The 17,909-nt window shown below is 49.5% G+C and overlaps 1 protein-coding gene across 1 annotated transcript in view; it reads left to right on the plus strand.

Moving 5' to 3' along the window:
• Positions 1-1,742: 1,742 nt before the first annotated feature.
• The window catches only part of SLC25A17 (solute carrier family 25 member 17), a 38,302-nt gene continuing 22,135 nt past the window's right edge, over positions 1,743-17,909 (plus strand). The window contains exon 1 of the mRNA XM_044677392.1: positions 1,743-1,808. Within this exon, the coding sequence (XP_044533327.1) occupies positions 1,755-1,808 (54 nt within the window). The 5' untranslated portion in view covers positions 1,743-1,754. The remainder of the gene's footprint in view (positions 1,809-17,909) is intronic.

Raw genomic sequence — 17,909 nt, forward strand, 5'->3', positions numbered from 1 at the left:
AAGAGGCTGGTTGAGAAAGAAGGAGCCAGTTGTAGTAATAATGAGAGGAAGGAGGAGAACAAGAAAGTGTGATGTTTCTGAAGATGGAGGTGAAAATCCAGTTGGGCTGGGGGAGGTGGGAGGGCGGGGTCACTAGTATAGGAAACTGGAAGAGAGGCCAAGGAGAATCAATGCTGCAAAATGGATTGTGGGTTTGGCCACAGGTTGGTTCACTGTCAGCTTTTGGGAGAGCACCTTTGGTTGACTGTCAAGATCTATTTATCATCTCTGATAAGGACTGCTTGAGTTGATAAGAAAATAACGGGACACCGGAGATGATCTTGACTGTTAACTCATAGCTGCTCCTCCGAAGTGCCCTCGAGTCCCAAGTTTATTATATATGAAAATTCAAACTCCCTTTCACCCACAAGCACAGAGAGAGTTTTTCAGCCCCGGAGACATTGCAGTGAGTTTAGACAACACACAGAAACCTCAGAAACTTCAAGGGGAAGATAAGAACCAGGCTGGACCTTCTGCTGCTTATCAGCAAGCTTATCAGCAAGCTAAGTCTGAGAATACCTTTTCTCAGGGGTGAAATGCCCCAGCTAACTGAGGTTTCGGCCTTGGCTGCATTTCTGACCAAAGGGGAAGAATGTTAACCTCTTGACTGTTGGTTTGCTAAGAGCTTAAAGCTTTTCAATGAGGCCACAGTACTTTTCAACGAGAAATCACAAGGATCACAAAAGGGGTCAAAAGAGGAGTCTCAGATTTTTATCTGTTTGAGACTCTGTTTCTCTTTTTGGCTTTCCAAGTTGACGGGTTGCAGGAGGTTGAAGAGAAGACCAGTGAGAAAGTAAGTTCGTGGAGGAGTAAGCAATGTTTTCAAGAAGTTAAGAACCAGGACAGCTAGGAAGCACAGGGGAATAGGGTGCCAGGCCTGGAGACAGGAGTTCCTGGGTTCAAATCTGGCCTCCTATACTTGCTAGCTGTATGACCCTGAGCAAGTCACTTAACCCTCATGCCTAGCTCCTACCGCCTTAGAACCTATTAGCATGGATTCTGAGACAGACTCTGCTAAGGGCTTTAACAAAAGAAGAAAAAAAAAGTTAGCCTCTCCCAAGGTTTCCGGGGACCCTGGCCACCTTCTTGTCTGAAGCCACCTTCTGGTGGTGCTCCATGTCTGAGTTATTGGGAGCTCTGTGCTCAGAGGGGGCTGCTGACCCCTTTCTGGGGGGGGGGGGGCTGTGCTAAGGGCCTGCCACCACGACTCAGGCCGCCTGTAGAGACTGCACGAAGCCTTTGGGGACCCCCCGCCCCCCAAGCTTCTACGGGGGGCTGCAGGTGCAGAACGGGGCACTGCGCGCGTTACTTTCTCGGTGGTCCCGGTGGCCACTGAGGGAGTGGCGTGAGGGGCGGGGCAGGGGCAGCTCTCGTTCGTCAGGGACCACTCTAGGAAGAAAGTGAAAGAAGCGGAGGACGTCTCGAAAGGGTGAAAGAGAATCACCCAGGGTGCAAGCTGCGGGTGTCCATGGGCGAGCCCGCGCTACTGGCCTCGGATTGGCCCTCCCGAGACTCGCCCATTTGACCCCGCCTTCTCCCTCCACGACGCCGAACGACCCGGAAGTGGTTGCCATGGCGGAGGCCGGCGGCGGGGGCGTGGTCTGCGGACGCTGGGATCCTGACGCTGGTCCGGCCGCCGCTTCGCTCCCTCTGGCGCCTCCCGTCCGGGCAGCGGCGTCTGAAGCGTCCCCTGGGGGCGGACGGCAGCTGAGTCCATGGCCGCCGTGCTGTCCTACGAGAGCCTGGTCCACGCCGTGGCAGGCGCTGTGGTGAGGAGGAGGCGGGGCGCGCGGGTGGCCCGGGGGCGCCCGGATGTGGGGGGCGGGGGAGCGGAGCGGCACTCGGGGTCCCCGGATGTGAGAGCGCGAGTTCGTGGGGCACGCGGGTCTCCCAGCCCCTGGGCCTTTGGGGAGAGACTGGGAAGGCCCTGCCTTGCGAGGTCCCCAGGGGATAAACCCGACGGGGAAGAGTCTGGCGTCAGCCCGGGCCTGAGAGAGAACCCCCAAAAGGGAGAGTGAACGACGCCTCCCACCTGGAAGAGGCTCAGAAGCGCTGCTGGGAGGGAAGGGCTTGGAGCGGCGGCCAGGCCCATTTTACAGAAGAGGAAACTGAGGCGAAGGGACTGGCCCGGACCTCCAGACGGGACCGGAGGCTTGTGGTTCCGAACAGCACCTTGGCCGCCGAAGGGGTCTGAATTTGAATCCAGACCCCTATCCTTTAGAGGCGATGGGGAAGGAGCCAGGATGGAGGTGCCAGGCAGAGGCAAGGGGCAGCCAGGCGGCCTCCTTGGCGCTTATTAGCTGACTCTAAACAGATGCCGGCATTCCCTCCCCCCTGTCCAGCCCAGGGGAGTTGGCTGGTGACTGTGTGGACCGAATGGGCAGGCGCTACCTCTTGCGAAGAGCCTTTCCACACCCTCTGGATTGTCTGCCCTTGGTGGCACCCTCTTTTTCAATCCTTCCCTTCCTCTTCCAGTCAAAGTATGGACTATAGCTCAGAAGAGCAAGGGCTAGGCAAATGGGGTCACGTGAATAGTCCCGGGTCACACAGCCAGGAAGTGTCTGGGGTCAAATCGGTACCTAGGACCTCCTGATTCCAGACTTGGCGCTCTAGCCATTGTGCAGCCTGGCTGCCCCAGTTGCTCCCTTTTTTGAAGCTCTCTGCCTTTGGCTCCTGGAGACGTCCCCCATTCCTCATCCTCATCTCCCTCTCCCTCATGGTTCTAATTGTTGGACTTTCGGATTGTTTGTTTAGTTCAGAGACCGCTGAGACAGCCATAGAAAAGCACAGCTTCCCTGTGGGGCTGCAGTCAGAGGAATTAAGAGTGGAAGGAAGCTCCAGCTCTTCTGAGCTAACCCTGACCTGACACAATGCATAAATCTTCTTTACTAGCAGGGTTTGGTGGAAGGGGCACTGGATCTGGAGCCAGAGGGCTTGGGTTGGGATCCCACCTCTGCCACTTACCACCTCTGGGGCCTTGTACAACTCATGTAATTTCACCACACAGTCTCAGTTTCTCTCTCTGTAAATGAGAGGATTAGATTTGATGGGTGGCCTTTGAGGCCCCTGCCAGCTTTAAGTTTGTGGTCTTTGGAACACCCCTTTCCCTACCCATGATTCATTTCATCCAAAAGTTACCTGAAAGACTGGATTTCCATAGAGAAGAGACTACGAAGTATCTTTTGTATGCCAGTTCTCATGCCTGACACTTGGAATCCATAGACAAAAACTTAGCAGTCCTTGCCCTCAAGGAACTTCCTTCTGCTGGTGGGGCCTGCAAATAAGCCATGAGAATGGTACAAGGAAAATGGAGGTGGAAGGGAGGGATGGAGAGAGCACACAGCTTCTGCCCAGTCTTCTTAGAGGAGATGGCTTCATGTGGAGCCAAGGAATTCCCAGGCTGTCCCCTATTTGGGACAGCTGGAATTATGCAGCTGAAATCGCCCTCCTTGTATATTTCCTCTTCAGGGCTGGTGGCATCCTCTGGGTCATCTGGCCCTCTCTCCTCACTGGCTCCAAATCACACCTGTCTTGGGATAGAATTAACTAGATCTTGGGTTCTGGCTTGAATTAATCTGGTCACATCCCGGCTGATTGGACAAATTCTCTTTCACCCCTGCCTCCCACACCTCCTTTCCCTGAAACTCCCATCCCAGCCTTCAGCATGTCTGTTTTTCTGGTTCCTCAGGTTTATAATCATCTTTGTTCTCATTCTCTTCATTTCACCCCATTTGATCTGTTTAACACGTCATGCCCTTTTGCTCAGGTACGACTTGGTTCTGCCCTTATTTTCCTCCATGGCTGTCACTGTGGTGAAGGCCTCCTGAGCCCTGCTGCCCCCCACCCAGGCCTTCCTGTGACTGCTAGCCATGGATCTAGCCTTTTTGGAGTGCTGGTCCTTATGCCGCCCCCTTGCCTCAGAATCTTCATGGTTCTCTCTTGATTACCGACATCTGCCCTTCTCCTAAAATCTCACAGACCTCATTACGCCCTCTTCTTCTTCACCAGTTCCTGTGAACTTTCCTCCTTCAAAACTTGGCTCAAGAGAAGCATTCCATGATGGAACATACCCTGATTATTCTCACAGCCCCTTTCCCATACCATTTCTAAGCTCCAATATAGACAAACCCAATCCTTGGTGTGTTTGGGTAGGCTTCCTTTTATCCCCTGTGCGCCTAGATGGAAAGTTCTGGGCCACCTTTTGTGTTTCTTTTGGGTTCTCCTCTGCCTTCAGAATCGGCAGCCTCACTTCGGTTCCTCGGCAGGCCATCTCAGGCTGAGGACCCAGGCCTCTTCTCCCCTAGCAATTCGACCTAGGATTGAATTTGGAGTGTCTGCAAATCATAGACTTCAAGTTGGAAGGGGCATCAAGCAAGGCCTGTAAAAACCAATCTCTCTCCCGCGCCCCATCACAATTGAGAATTCTTGCAGGGAACCCACATTGGGCACCTACTGTGTGCTGTGCCCTGTGCTGGCTTGGGGCCTCTGCTTCACGCTACAGCCTGGTAGAGGAGTTAGAAAGAGGGGCGCCAAGAGCTATGGGATTTCAGAGGAAGAAGGAAGACGTTTCATTGGGGGACATCAAGGAATCTGGAATGATGGAGCATGAGAGGGGGCCCTTGCAGATGAGGGGTGCAGGAGGTGGAAAGGATGGGAGGGAAGGGGCCTGGTGATGAAGCGATGTGAGTATTGTTGGCGTTCCAGTGGGTTTCACATGAACAAATGAGTGATTAGTGAGAGTTTACTCTATGGGGCGCATTGTCCTAAGAGCTGAGGATACAAATAGACAAGTAAAAGCCCCTGCCCTTCAGGACTTCAGGTAGACCCAGGGGATCCCAGGGGCAGCAGCAAGGCAAATGGGGTCATTTCCATGGATTGAACCAGATCCATTTGATGGTCACCTGGAGGGTAACAACCTTTTTTCTGGTCTTTCTTAGGGCCTCTGGCTGCAGCACTCCCAGAGGCAGGTGGCCACTGTGTCTCCATAAGACTTGCTTGCCTTCCCTAAATGTTGCTATGGCTGGGCTGGGCTGGGGGCAGAGGACACGATCTCCCTGGGGTCCTTGGATCAGGTTCCTGGTCTGCTTCCCCTTGGGTCTCATGCAGGAGGCCTTCTTGAGCTCTCTGGAACAAGATTTCTCCTGTTTCTTCCATCAGATGACCTTTTCCTAATGCAGCCTTTTCTCCCAATATAATCCCTGCCTCCTTATATAACACTTTCCTTAGCTTTATGTAACTCAAACCTTTAGTGTCCGTGAGTTTTTATTTCTCCCACTAAAAAAAATAAGACTTAAGCATGTCTGGGAGCGGATAATAAAATGCATTGCTTTAGCTTCCTGTCCAGGCCCCCCCACCCCCCTCCCCAGGGTACTCCTACCTGCCCCGAGGAGAGGCCACTTTGCCTCTTTTCTCCCTCGCATAGAAGAGCCGTGCTCCCACTTCTTCCTGCCTTAAGCAAAGGCTAGATGGACGACATCTATTCCTCAGCAAAGTCCCATCCGAATCCCTCACTGAGCGTCAGGGAGGGTGGAGCCAGTGAGACAGTAGCAGTAGCGGGTTTTTATTACACGTCCTAAAGCTGTCGTGTAACCCGGACGATTGTATTAGCAGCTCAGCTTGCCAGACTGGTAGTGTGGCCTTGGGTCTACCTAAAGGATTTTTCTCGGAAAGTACCTTTTGGGCATCGTGACTTTGTTGGACTACATACAGAACGAATGAACAAGCCTTGATCAAATGCCACGTGCCAGGCAGGAGACAGTTAGAAAAGGGGACAATTCTGCCCTCATTGAGGACCTCACTGTCCAGAGCCCCACAGCAGATAGACAGGTATGCATGCCCCAGAAGCTTAGAGTGGAAAGGGGCATCAGAGGTCATCTCACCCAGCTGCATCTGACCACGAGTCCCCTTGACCTCCCTGACAAATGGCCATCTGGCAGACCTCCTACTTGAGGCAGCAGGAAGCACTCTCTAGGAAGTTTGGCCCTAGCTCACCCTGCTGCCCACCTCCTCACCACCTCTGCCCTCCAGGCCTGAGACCATTTCCTCTTCTCCATCCCAGCCCCACAGACATGGGAGCTCTCTCTCCTGGATTGGTCTCAGGAGAGACCAGATTTCTCTCAGCTTTCTGAAAAGATCATGCGGGTATGCACTACCCAGGTTTCATACAAGTTGGATCAGTTTGAGGAAAAGCACACGGCATGTAGAGAGCAGCATGGAATCCCCACGTTTGGGCAGCAGCCTTGAGCCACTGCCCAACGCCTAAGCCTGCCAGTGAGCACTGAGAGATGGGGCAGTACTGGCAGGGCCTATCCCTTGGTGCTGTCGGCTCCTGCTGCATAGGGAAGGGTATATCTTGTAAATGTGTGGCTATAAAATGGACTGAAATGCCTTTTGTGTGTGTGCTTTCTTTTGAGGTTTTTACCACTCACCAGTGATACTGTGTTAGCAACCTGGGATGTTGTGGAGTTGGGATGGAGACTGAGGATGATGGGAGGAAATCCCTTAGGCAAGGAGTGCTAGAATCCTGAAGACTTCAAGAAAGCAAATGCTTCAGGCGGGCACTTATTTGGTCCCTTGCCTTGACTTGAAGATTAAGAATTTGCGGAATTACAAATTGGGAATTTAAAAGGCATTTCACCTAGATGAGTTTGGGTTTTTTTACACTCAGTTCTAATGCCACAAGGGCCTTAGGTTGTTGGAGGCTGAGGAATCCTTGGGATTATGATGATGATGATGATGCTAGTGATGGTGTTAATCAGTAACTTTCAGGGTACATCTTGGCTCTGGCCTGTGGAAACTTTCTCCCCTGACCTTTGTAGGTAAGGAGCATGGTTTACTTGCCTCCTACCATTTGCCTCCAGGAAGCATCTGATTTAGAGCTGAAAAGGGCCTTAGAAATCACATCCATCCCCACTTCACTCCTCCTTTACAGATGCAGAATTGGGGGCCAGAGACAGCAAGTGAATGACCAGTGAAACAGTGTGTAAACTCGAGAATCTGACCTCGGAACCCTCTGTGTCATTTGATGCTGAAAACAGCACCTGCCCCCGCATGCCTGGCTTTGCCCAGAGAAGGCTTGTGCTAAACATGTTCAGCCTTCATCTTTTTCCTGAACTTCAAACATCTGTCCCTGTTATGTATCCAGAATGGAATTGGCCTTTCCCTTCAAACTTACCTCATGTTGAAGTCAGCATGGTAGATTGGAAAGGAAGCACATTGGCTCTGGAGGCAGGTCATGGGTTCTAATCTCACTTGTAGTGCTTAAATACCACCTGTAGATCTGAGTCAAGTCACTCTCTCCTCAAGCTTCTGTTTTCTCATCTATCTGTAAAATGGGAGAGTAGGGCACAAGCCCTACAGCTCTGTTGTCTTTTCTTACCGACTAACATCTAGCTGTTGGCCAAAGTCTGTGCCTTCTGCTTTGATGATGTTTCTCCTAGTAAGGGGAAAGTGCCGCCCTGGGTAAGTCACTTAACCCTGATTGCCTAGCCCTGGGAGCACTTTTGTCTTAAGGTTGATGCTAAGATAGAGGGTAAGGAGTAAAAAGAAATCAAACTTAGACACCGACTTTGTCCTTCTGGAAGTTTTTCCTGAGCCTTCCTCATTGCCTCTCCTGTCCCCAGGTGAAAACGATCTCCCCTTTCTCAGGTTTCTCATCATACTTTGCACCTCTTCTCTAATTCCTGTGGACTTCTCTTCTCTACCTTTATTAGAACGTGAGCTCGGCCTGCATGCTGCCTAGCAGAAGACCTTGCTCACGTTCATAGGCAAGCTCAAAGTGACCCCACTCTAGTGATGTCTCCATCACCACTGATAATGAACGATGTCGTTGTCAAACCCCCGTTGGGATGGGCAGTTTGGAGTTGAGTGTTTCCAGCTGCTTCTTGAACTTGTCCAGGCCGTGACCATCTCATCCTTTTGCTTAGGCCATCTTCTGACCTGGAATGAAAGCCCTCCTGTGCCCGCTTGTGGAAATCTCCAGCCTCTTGTTTCAACCCTTGCCCAAAAGCCGCCAGCCCGTGTGGAAATTCCTTGGAAATGCTCGACATTTCTATTTGATTTCTGCCCTGCCCCCTCATATTGTCGATGCCCGCTCTCCTCCAGGAAAGCCTCACAGCTCCTTGTTGGCCCAAGCAATTAGGGGGTATAGAATGCTTATTGAATTCAGTGAAATCCAGTAGATTTGGACTCTCCACAGTAAAGACCCTGTGCATGACAGACTATTTGGTTGGCTTTGGACTGAGTAATTTTGCCTTGGTCTGAAATGTGCCCGTGTACTCTCACAAGCTGCCTTTCCTTATTTTGTGCCAGCAAAAAGCAATCTCTGCCCTCCGGGAACTTGCTTTCCGGGCCATACGAGATGGGGAAGTACATTACCTCTTGATTTTCAGGGCTCTTTGGGGGAAGATTGCTTATTTCTAAAAATTCATTTTATGTATGCTAAAATCGAATTAGGAACAAGTTCCAGGCACCAGTTGCCCTCCACCTTTTTTTTTTTTTAAGCAATGCTTTTTTTTTCTTTCTTTTTTTTTTTTTAAACCCTTAACTTCTGTGTATTGGCTCCTAGGTGGAAGAGTGGTCAGGGTGGGCAATGGGGGTCAAGTGACTTGCCCAGGGTCACACAGCCAGGAAGTGTCTGAGGCCGGATTTGAACCTAGGACCTCCTGTCTCTAGGCCTGGCTCTCAATCCCCTGAGCTACCCAGCTGCCCCCAAGCAATGCTTTTTTAATGGAAAACAAAATACAAAATAACTTTTCTGAAAACAGAAATATTGAATCCTTTTCTCTGCAAACAAATTACAACTCCCCTTTTTCCGCAAAGCAGGGTTTTATATAGCTAAGACTTATTTCACAGAGTATTCATTAAACTGGTATTGCAATGCAGGAGGTGAGAGCAGAGAAGGAAATGATAACCAAGGCAGCAGTAGGACCCAGGGCCTCTGATTCAACCTTGTCATCTCGTTCCAATAGTGCGGTTTGTTTGTTTTTTTTAATTATATTTGATTGCTGATTAATGAGTTTAGCGTGACCTCTGATCCTCAAAACAACACTGCAGTCGATAGGCAGTGACATTCCAATTTACAGGTAGGGAAATTGAGACCGGACTGGTAGATCCATTTCAGAGTTTTGCAATTAGTTGAGACCCGGCTAGAGAGCAGTTCCTGTAAACCGGAGGAGGAGAGATGAGGGGTGTCCACCACAAGCCCGATGTGAAAAGCTTAAGAAAACAGCTGAGAACTTGGTTCTTCTTCCTTAATAAATAGAGTTTGCAACAAAGGAATCGGCTCCACTGGTCTCTAGCCTGGTGGCACCCACCCCCTTTGGAGGGCCACGTGCTGCTCTTTGGACCATGGCTTGCTAAGCAATGAGTTGTATGTTTAGAAGCAGTCTAGCTAAGAAGACTTGATGCGATGCTGTACAAAAATTGGGCTTGTCGTCACCCGAAAGATGCCCTTCCATTTGCCAGACATTTCTTTACGGCCTCTTGCTACGTGCACTTGGTGCTGGGCGTAGGAAGATGGAAAATGTACCTGTTCCCTGCTCAGTGGGGATAAATCGCGTACAATCCAAAGTAGGAATGATTGCACCAATGGAGAGGTCTAGGCAACGGGTTCTGGAAAATCGAGATGGGAGAAGACATCGTAACGCTTTTTGTTGATATCCAATCCTCCCCGATTCTGAGGAAGCAGTTCAGCAAAACAAACTCCTCTATCAGCCTGAGTTTGAAAGTGTCTGCAGTAAAGCAGTCAGCCCCACGCGTGGGAGTGCCTCGGCCACACGTATTGTCCAGACGACTGTACTCTGAGTTTATGCCCATTCTTCCCACAGATCCTGTGGGTCATTTGGGGAGCAGTTTGCTTGAGGCTCGTGGGAGGATTGCTTTGCAGCTGCTGCTGTTATTACTAGGCCATCTTATTTTATTTATTTATTATTTAGCTTTGCTAAACATTTTTTAAAGTATATTCAGTAGAGAGGTTTTATTGGTTGGGGCAAGAAAGACTTCAGAGAGAAATTGGCCCTGCTGCGGCTGAGCTTTGAAGAAGCTCAGGGATTTCCCAGCTAGAATTTCACTGGCCATTCCCTTACTGTCTCTGGCCTCCAATTCTGCGTCTGCAAAGGAGGAGAGAAGTGGGGATCGATGTGAATGGCATGGGAGCTCCAGGGAGACCGGGGGTGGGGTGGGGTGGGGTGGGGTGGTAGGGCAGGTTGGCTGGAACATAGCACGCATGAAATAAGCCCGGGAAAGTAGTTTGGAACCAGGCGGTTGGAGTCCTTAAGGGGTTGGTGTTTTCTCTAGGCGGCAGGAGCTCTTGAAGATTCAGGTGCAATGCCTTCTGTGCCTCACTTTGCCCTTTGGGACCCTTCTTCACAAGGCAGCCCTTTAATCAGGTCCTTGATAGAACTGTTAAAGAAGAGAAGCCCTAGGTGGAAACCTGACTGTTAGCATGCATATCTGAAGGGATGTCATCATCTTGTCAGACTAGTTGTACTTGGGCCCCAGGGGACAGGGCCAGTGGGACAAGTGGGTGGCAGTTGAGCAGAACAGAGTGTTACTTAATAGAAGGAAACATTTCCTTAGCAGAGCTGTCTGTAACTGGAACGGGCTCCTTCAGGACAGTCCAAGGACGCCTTGTAGCAGAGGCTCGGTGGCTGCTTAATGTCGCAGACGTTTCCTGGGGGCTTGTGGTCTCAAGGGAAGGAGCCCTGCCCTTCTTTGTGGTGAAGCTGGTATGGAACAGTGTCTTCTTCTGGCAGTTTTAGAAAGGAAGCGGCATTACATTTTACATGGAATCACAGATTTCCTATTGGAGAAAGGCTCGTAGCCCTGCTCCCTACTGTACCTGGAGCACTTCATAAATGTTGGAGCTAGAGGGGAACATTGGCTGTTTTCGAGTCCAGGCCTTTCGTTTTCTTGACTTATTTTTAATGTGTCTGTTTTATTACAGCTTTGAAAAAAGTCAACAAACACAAATGTTGCTCTCTATCCTCTCTTTACAGATGAGGCCTAGAGAGGATCACAGTAATTCAAGATCAGATCATTGGTAGCAAAAACAGAACAAGGACCCGGGGCTCCAGCCTGTTAGTCTTTCCAGTTGGGATCAGAGATTCATAGCTGAAAGGGCCCGCAGAGATGATCCCATCCATCCCCGTAGTGTAGTTTTATAGACGAGGATCTGAGGTTCAGAAGAAAGGGCTTGATCAGAGGGCACCCAAGTTTAGGAATCTCCCTAAAGAGGTGGGCTTTGAAGCCGAGTCTCCTCCAGCTCCAGAGCTAGTGTTCTTTTTGGTAGACCAAACCATTGGCCTGGATGTCTGTATACACCAAAGCTGACTTGGTTCACGTGTATCCAATCAGTGCTTTCTTACTCGTTCCTACATTTTTTCCATTAAAAAATGTCTGTATTCTCACTTGAGCTTAATATATCCATCCCCTTTCTCCTCCCACTAGGTACAGGCATAGCTTTCCTAGGTTTTTCCCTACTCTGTTCCCTGCTGGCTCCTGTTTTCTGAAAATCCTTTTGAAAAGCTCTGTGCTCTTTGGCAAGAGTTTTCTTTTTCCGCCACTGACTTTTCCAGGAGTGGAATAAGAATTAGCAGCCCAGAACTTCAAGGAATTAACTTACAGAGCTGGGTGTGCTCGCCAGGGTTATCCGCTTTCTCCTCTTTAAGAGTCTCATCATGTGGATCCATCATCATGACTTTGACCTCTCTTGTCACCATCCTTATCTCTCACCTGTTGGGCTGGGTTTCACTTTGATCTCCAGGAACATTCTTGGGCTAGGGTGACTTATTTAGGGTTCAGTCTCCCTCTGACCTTCCTCCCCAGACTCTTACCTTGATTGCTGATGTCCTATCTTGTTAACTGTCTAATCTCAATGTAGTTCAATCGATAAGCATTTATTGAGCACCTACTATGTGCCAGCCACCATGATAAGTTCTGGGAGTAAGCTAGAAGAAGAATATGACAGTAGAAAGGGGCTATGGTAGGGAGCCACTGGAGTTTGTTAAGTAGGGAGGTGACATGGTCAGACCTGCTATTGTAGTGGTCCAGGTGAGAGCTGATGAGGTTTTACACCAGGGATGGGAGCAGTATCAGAGGAGAGAAAGGGACGGCATTGAGACATGCCACTAAGGTGAAGCAGACGGGCCTTGGCAACATTTTGGATTTCAAGCGTCAGACCAAGATGACTTGGGAGGCCGGGGTTGCCCTCAACCTAATAGGGAGTAGAAGGGAGGGGATAGGAGGGAAGATAAGTTCCGTTTGGGGCACGTCAAGTTGAAGATTTGAGATATGTCTTTGATGTCTATTTGAGATGTCTGAAAGGTAGCTGGAGATCTGAGACTGGGGGTTATCATCAGTGGAGATGATAATTAGGTTAAATTCATGGCAGCTGATGAGATCACCCAGTGAAGTAGTCTAGAGGGAGAAGAGAAGAAGGCCTTAGACAACTCTGGGGGACACCATCTGGAAGCAGATCCAGCAGAGTAGGCCAAGAGGTGCAGTCAGAGAAATGGGAGCAAAACCGAGGGGCCTGAAGACTAAGAAGAGAGTGTCAAGGAGGAGAGAGGGATCACCAGGGGCAGAGGCTGCAGAGGCCAAGGACAGTGAGGAGTGAGAAGTAAGTGGCCATTGGATCTGACAACAAAGAGGCCATTCGTAACTTTGGGGAGAGCAGCTTCAGTGGGATTTTAAAAGCTCAAGAAGAGATTGAAGGGTGAGAAAGTGGAGGGACTTGGTGTATTCAGGCAGAAGAGACGTGATGGCAGAGTCAGAATGATCAAGGTGGAGGTTTTTCAGGACGAGAGAGTCATAGGTATGTTTGTAGGCAGAAGGGAAGGAACCATTAAATAGGGAGAGAATGAATGAGCATGGAGCAGTCTAGTGGAGGAGAACGGATGGAGTGAGATCACTTGAACAGGTACAATTGTGGCTGAGGCTGAAGGAGGGGAGGGAAGAGAGCTCACTGAATAACGCTGTTTTTTCCAGTAAAGTCTGAGGCAAAGTTCTCAGCTGGGGGTGGGAGGTACATGGGATATTTGAGGAGGGTTGAAAAGGTTTGCAAGTTGTTATGGATGGATAGTGGGATTGCCTAATAACAGTGAAGGCCCAGTGGACCAAGTCAGAGCACTAATCCAGGCCTTGAGGAGAAATTTTTCTTAAACTCTTCCCTTCTGTCAAAGGCAAAAGAGCAGTAAATAAGTTGGGATTAAGGGGTTTTACCCAGGGTCACCCAGCTAGTGTCTGGGGTCACATTTGAACTCAGGACCTACTACCTTCAGGCCTGGCTTTCTATCCACTGAACCATCTACCTGCCTCAAGAGAGCTTTAAAAAAATATTTGTTGGATTTTTTTTTTTTTTTGCCTTTAAAACTTTGGCAATAACTCAGTAAAATTATAGAGTTCAGTTGACATTTGCTGAAAAATAGGCAGTTTCATATTTTCAGTGGAAATGAGGAGTTATTTTAGCCCAACCCCAGACGATGGCAGTTGGTCTTAGCTGCCTTGAGCCAATAATCTGTGCTCTTCTCTTCGGTCATTTGCTTTAACAAAATCTAAGTTCAAATTTCAGAGCTTTTCAGAACTCTCAGAATGAGATTTCATTGAGGTAGCTTGGTAGAGGAGGAGGAGGAACCCCACCCCACCACCCCCACTAGTCTTGGGAATTGAATTCAAACCCTCCTCATTTACTTTTCCATAAGGTGAGGCCATTGACTCAGTCCTGGTAAGGACCTCAAAAATCCACCCCCGCCCCTCCCCTTAGAGTTGAGGAAAGAGAAAGCTCCAAGACTGGCCCAGTCTCTCTCTCTTTTTTTTTTTCAGCCAGACTCTTTATTGGGGGGACAAGGAGGGGAATAGACTTGGGGCTCCAGAGCTGCCACCGCCTCAGTCTTCATCATCAGCCCCAGGTGTGGGGATGGCAGCAGCCAGGCTGGGCCAGGTCAGGGCTCCTTGTATCCTGGCATTTGGCCTTGGAGGCACCTCCAGACCCCAAAGGGTGAAGCTGCTGAAGTTGCCCATGGCCTGGACAGTCTGGTCCTCCGACCCCTCTGACCTGTCTTCTCCCAGAGCACCAGTCCATGTAGCCTGAGGTGACCAGGTAGTACTGTGGCAGAGTCGAGATTGAAAGCCCAGACTTTGGGCCCCAAACACCATCGAGTTGCTTTTTCATGGGGCCCAGAGGCAGCTTTTGCAGGTGGTGACCTTGAGGGTACTGAGGCATTGGTTTTCAAGAGGAAGATAACAGAAGGAAATCCTCAAAAGCTGATTTCTCCCCAAAAGATGACTGCTAGCCCATGTACCCATTTTCCTATCAGGGGATACTTTATAATAATAATAATAATAATAATAATAATAATAATAATAATAATAATAATAATAATAATAATAATAATAATCAGCACACACTTCAGAGGCACCTGATGACAAGGGGAGAAGATCACAGCTTTATAGTCACAATTACCTGAGAAGACTAGACAATACAAGTTCCTCTGGTTCCTACTGTTCATTGATAATAGAAAGACATTTGATTTAATAGCACAGTCAGCAAGCATTCTGTTCTGTGCCAGGCACTGAGCTGAATGTCGAAGTTAAAAGAAGAAGCTCCAAAATGGCCCTGCCCTCTGGGTCTCACGTTCACAGGCGAGACAACAGGGAAAGGCCTTCCTCTAATAGAACGGCTCCCTTGCATGTGGCACAGTCGGAAGTCGTTCTTTTAAAGTTGGTACAGCACAGACAACCTTGTTTTTGTTTGACTCCTTCATTATTACTATCAAGTGAAGCATAAAATGGAGAAGATATTTGTTGGCGAAAGGTGTCTGCCATTGGTGCAGAGTCCAGATGGGAAAGGAGTTCCTGATGGATGGTGAGACTTTCCTGAGCTCCTGTTTGTGAAGGAAATTGTGCCGATTGCCCTGACGCCTGAATCATTGCAGAAGCTTCTTTCTGGACAGACCTAGCATCTCTCTGGAAGAGTTTGGCCAGTGTCTGGACTAGATAGGCAAATAAGCTTGGGGCAGGGCTGCTGGGGCATGAGGTATCCCTGGATGATGACCTAAGCCCAGGATTGAGTCAGAGAGCCAGTCGGATCAGTCTTTCAAAGGTAACCTCGTCAGCGACCCCAAGCTTCTTCCTGGACTAAAGGGCCATGATTTTATTATTAAAAGAGTATGTGCCCTTTTGTTTTCCCACCAACCCTCTTAGAGATCCCCACTTAAGAGGGGAACAAGCTGGATTATCTTTAGGAAGTCAGCCAGACTTTGCAGATTGTAGAAAAATGTTCTGTTATTCCCTTTTGTTTTTATACTCAAGTTACGGGCCCTTAATTGTGTCCTCAGCCCACCAGGTCTAACCTTGTGCCACAGAAAAACATTGAAGCAAGAACAAGGCACCGAATCAGGTCTGTGGCGCATCTCCAGGAGCGAGGAGGCTTTCCTTTTCACCTGTCTCAGGCCAAGAAGTTCAGATTATGGGAATATGAGGGTGTCCTAGCATTCTGGTCCAAGAGGGGAATGGTTCACTGACCAATAGGGAAGCTCTTTCCAGTGGTGATCTCATTTGATCTTCACAACCCTGTGCTATTCACATATTATTTATTACAGACAGACAACAGACAAGAAACCTCAGGCTCAGATGGGATTTTTGACCATGAGGAAGCATTGCTCTGAGCCAGCAGATCCCAGGGCTCCTTTTCTATTAATGACCCTTTATGATCCCCAGGGAGGTAGATCTTAGCCTAGCTTCTGGCCTCACCACCCCCTGAAGCTACTCTCCAGGATTACTAGTGATTTCACAATTATGTCCAGTGATCTTCCAGTGAGCCCTTTTAGCATTTGTGGGTGTCTTGAGGCTTCCTAAATGCTTTACATAGCTTAGTTCACTTTCAACCCTCAGAGATAGGTTCCCCATTTTACAGAAGAAAACATTGAGGCCCAGAGGCTAATTGGCCTGCCTCGGGTCTTCTCTGGGACAAGATTTAAATGTGGCTCTCCCCGACTCCAAGTGCGGGGCCATCTATTGTGCCACCTTTCCACCCACAACTATAGGTGACTCCTGAGTTTTTGTCCAGAGCCCTTTGGAAACCTCTTCCACTCGTCTGGATGCAGTTATCCCCTCTTTGGAGATGGTTGCCAGCCTTCCTTTCTCTCCTGAGATCTGGTTGGCCTCATCTTTCTGCTCATGTGGGCACATGAAACTCCAGCTATCAAAAGCAGAGCTCCTCTTCCTCCTGCTGAACGATTGGCTCCGTGCTCTCCATTTAGCTTGGCCAAGGCATTCATTCTCAGGGAAGAAACATTTCAGACGGGTCTAGGGGCCGAGCAGTGGAGTGTGAACATGTTGAGAGCTAAGAAGAGGCCTCAGCCTGAGGCCTGGGTCATTCTGAGAGCACAGATGTTTTCATTGGAAGTTTGTTACTTCCGGTTGCACTGGACTGTGGCTTCTTCCTATTGGTCTGCCCTCTCTGCGAGTATTAGACACCACCACTGTTTCACTTCCCCAGATCCCATCTGGTGACCGAGGGCCCATCTGGACCAGGCACATTGCAAAGTCTCCTGGGAACCTTTCCTTTGGGATCTTGAACACTCTGCCTGGATGAGCCAAGAGCCATCAACCCTAGTCCTTCCAGTGACCATTGAGCCTTACTGTACACATGTCCTGTTGTTTGGACCGCTAAGTCCTTCCATCTGTCCTGGAGCAGAGACTTTGAGAACGAGGCACTTCGGAGAAAACGCTTAGGAAATGTTGTTCCATTCCATCCAGGGGTCACTGCCAGATCTAGTGGTTTCTGTCTCTACAATGTCATGTCTGCAGCCGTTCTTCGCCAGCCTCGTTCCCACTTTCACCAGGCATCAGCTAGATGTGGATTTTCCTTCTCTTTAGCCTCCTTCCACAGTTACCAGTGACGTCCTAAAGGACTCTGACCCTATCACCTCCCCTGCTGGTCCCAATAGCATGAGTCCCTTGTAGAAGTCCCACAGTTAACTGGGGAAGTTTGCTCAGTCATGGCATTGATTTAGCTGAGTACAACTCGCCATGCCTCCCGTGGCCAGCTGGGCTTGAGGTCAGTCCTGAAATCAGGCAAATCCTCCCCCTTGTCATGTTTGGGCCTGGAAGGGACATGACTTCCAGTGTTTGGACTGCTCTCACCTCCAAGCCAGAGGTGGGAGGAAGCAGGATTTCCTCAGGTATGAAGCACATCCCCAGGAAAGGGACCTCTTCTATGATCATTTACCTCCCTTGGAGAATTTCAATTGTTAGGGAATGCTTCTTCCGTTTGTTCCTTTGCTCCTTTTTTCTCCCTGCATTTATTATTAAGCAGCTGCTGCGTGCTATCCGCTGGGCTGGACTCTAGGGAGGCAGTCTGCCCCCCAGAAGCTTGCCTCCTTTGATACAGCACGCTTACAGAGTCATTAAGGTGGGCATCCCCAATGAGGGGGGTGGAGCAGAAAAGGCCTCTTGTGGGTACTGGAGTGGGGCTGGGATTTGGACGACAGCCTGTGCGCAAAGGCTAGGTGGTGAGGAATGGGACATCACATCTAGGGAAAACCAGTGGGCAGTCGGTTTGGTTAGAGATTGCCGTGAGGGCTGTAGGCAGGGTGAAGCCCATTGTGAAGGGCTCCCTTCAGATGGCCCTCAGAAGTCTGCATCTTCATCCTCGAGGTTTTGGGGCCATGGAAGCTCAGCTTGGCGTCTTTGTCCCTTGTCCTCGGTTCCTAGCTCTGCCTTTGATGACCAAACAGAAGCAGTGCAATCCAGCAATGATGATCCAGCCTCTCTCCAACCCGTGTAGATGTTCTGGCTTTTGTCCTTCATCACTAGGCTACTCAGAAGGAAGGCCGTTGCCCCACTCCCACTCCCACTCCTAGAGCCCC

This window comes from Gracilinanus agilis, chromosome 5 (assembly GCF_016433145.1).
Source record: "Gracilinanus agilis isolate LMUSP501 chromosome 5, AgileGrace, whole genome shotgun sequence".
In the NCBI taxonomy this organism is placed as follows: domain Eukaryota; kingdom Metazoa; phylum Chordata; class Mammalia; order Didelphimorphia; family Didelphidae; genus Gracilinanus; species Gracilinanus agilis.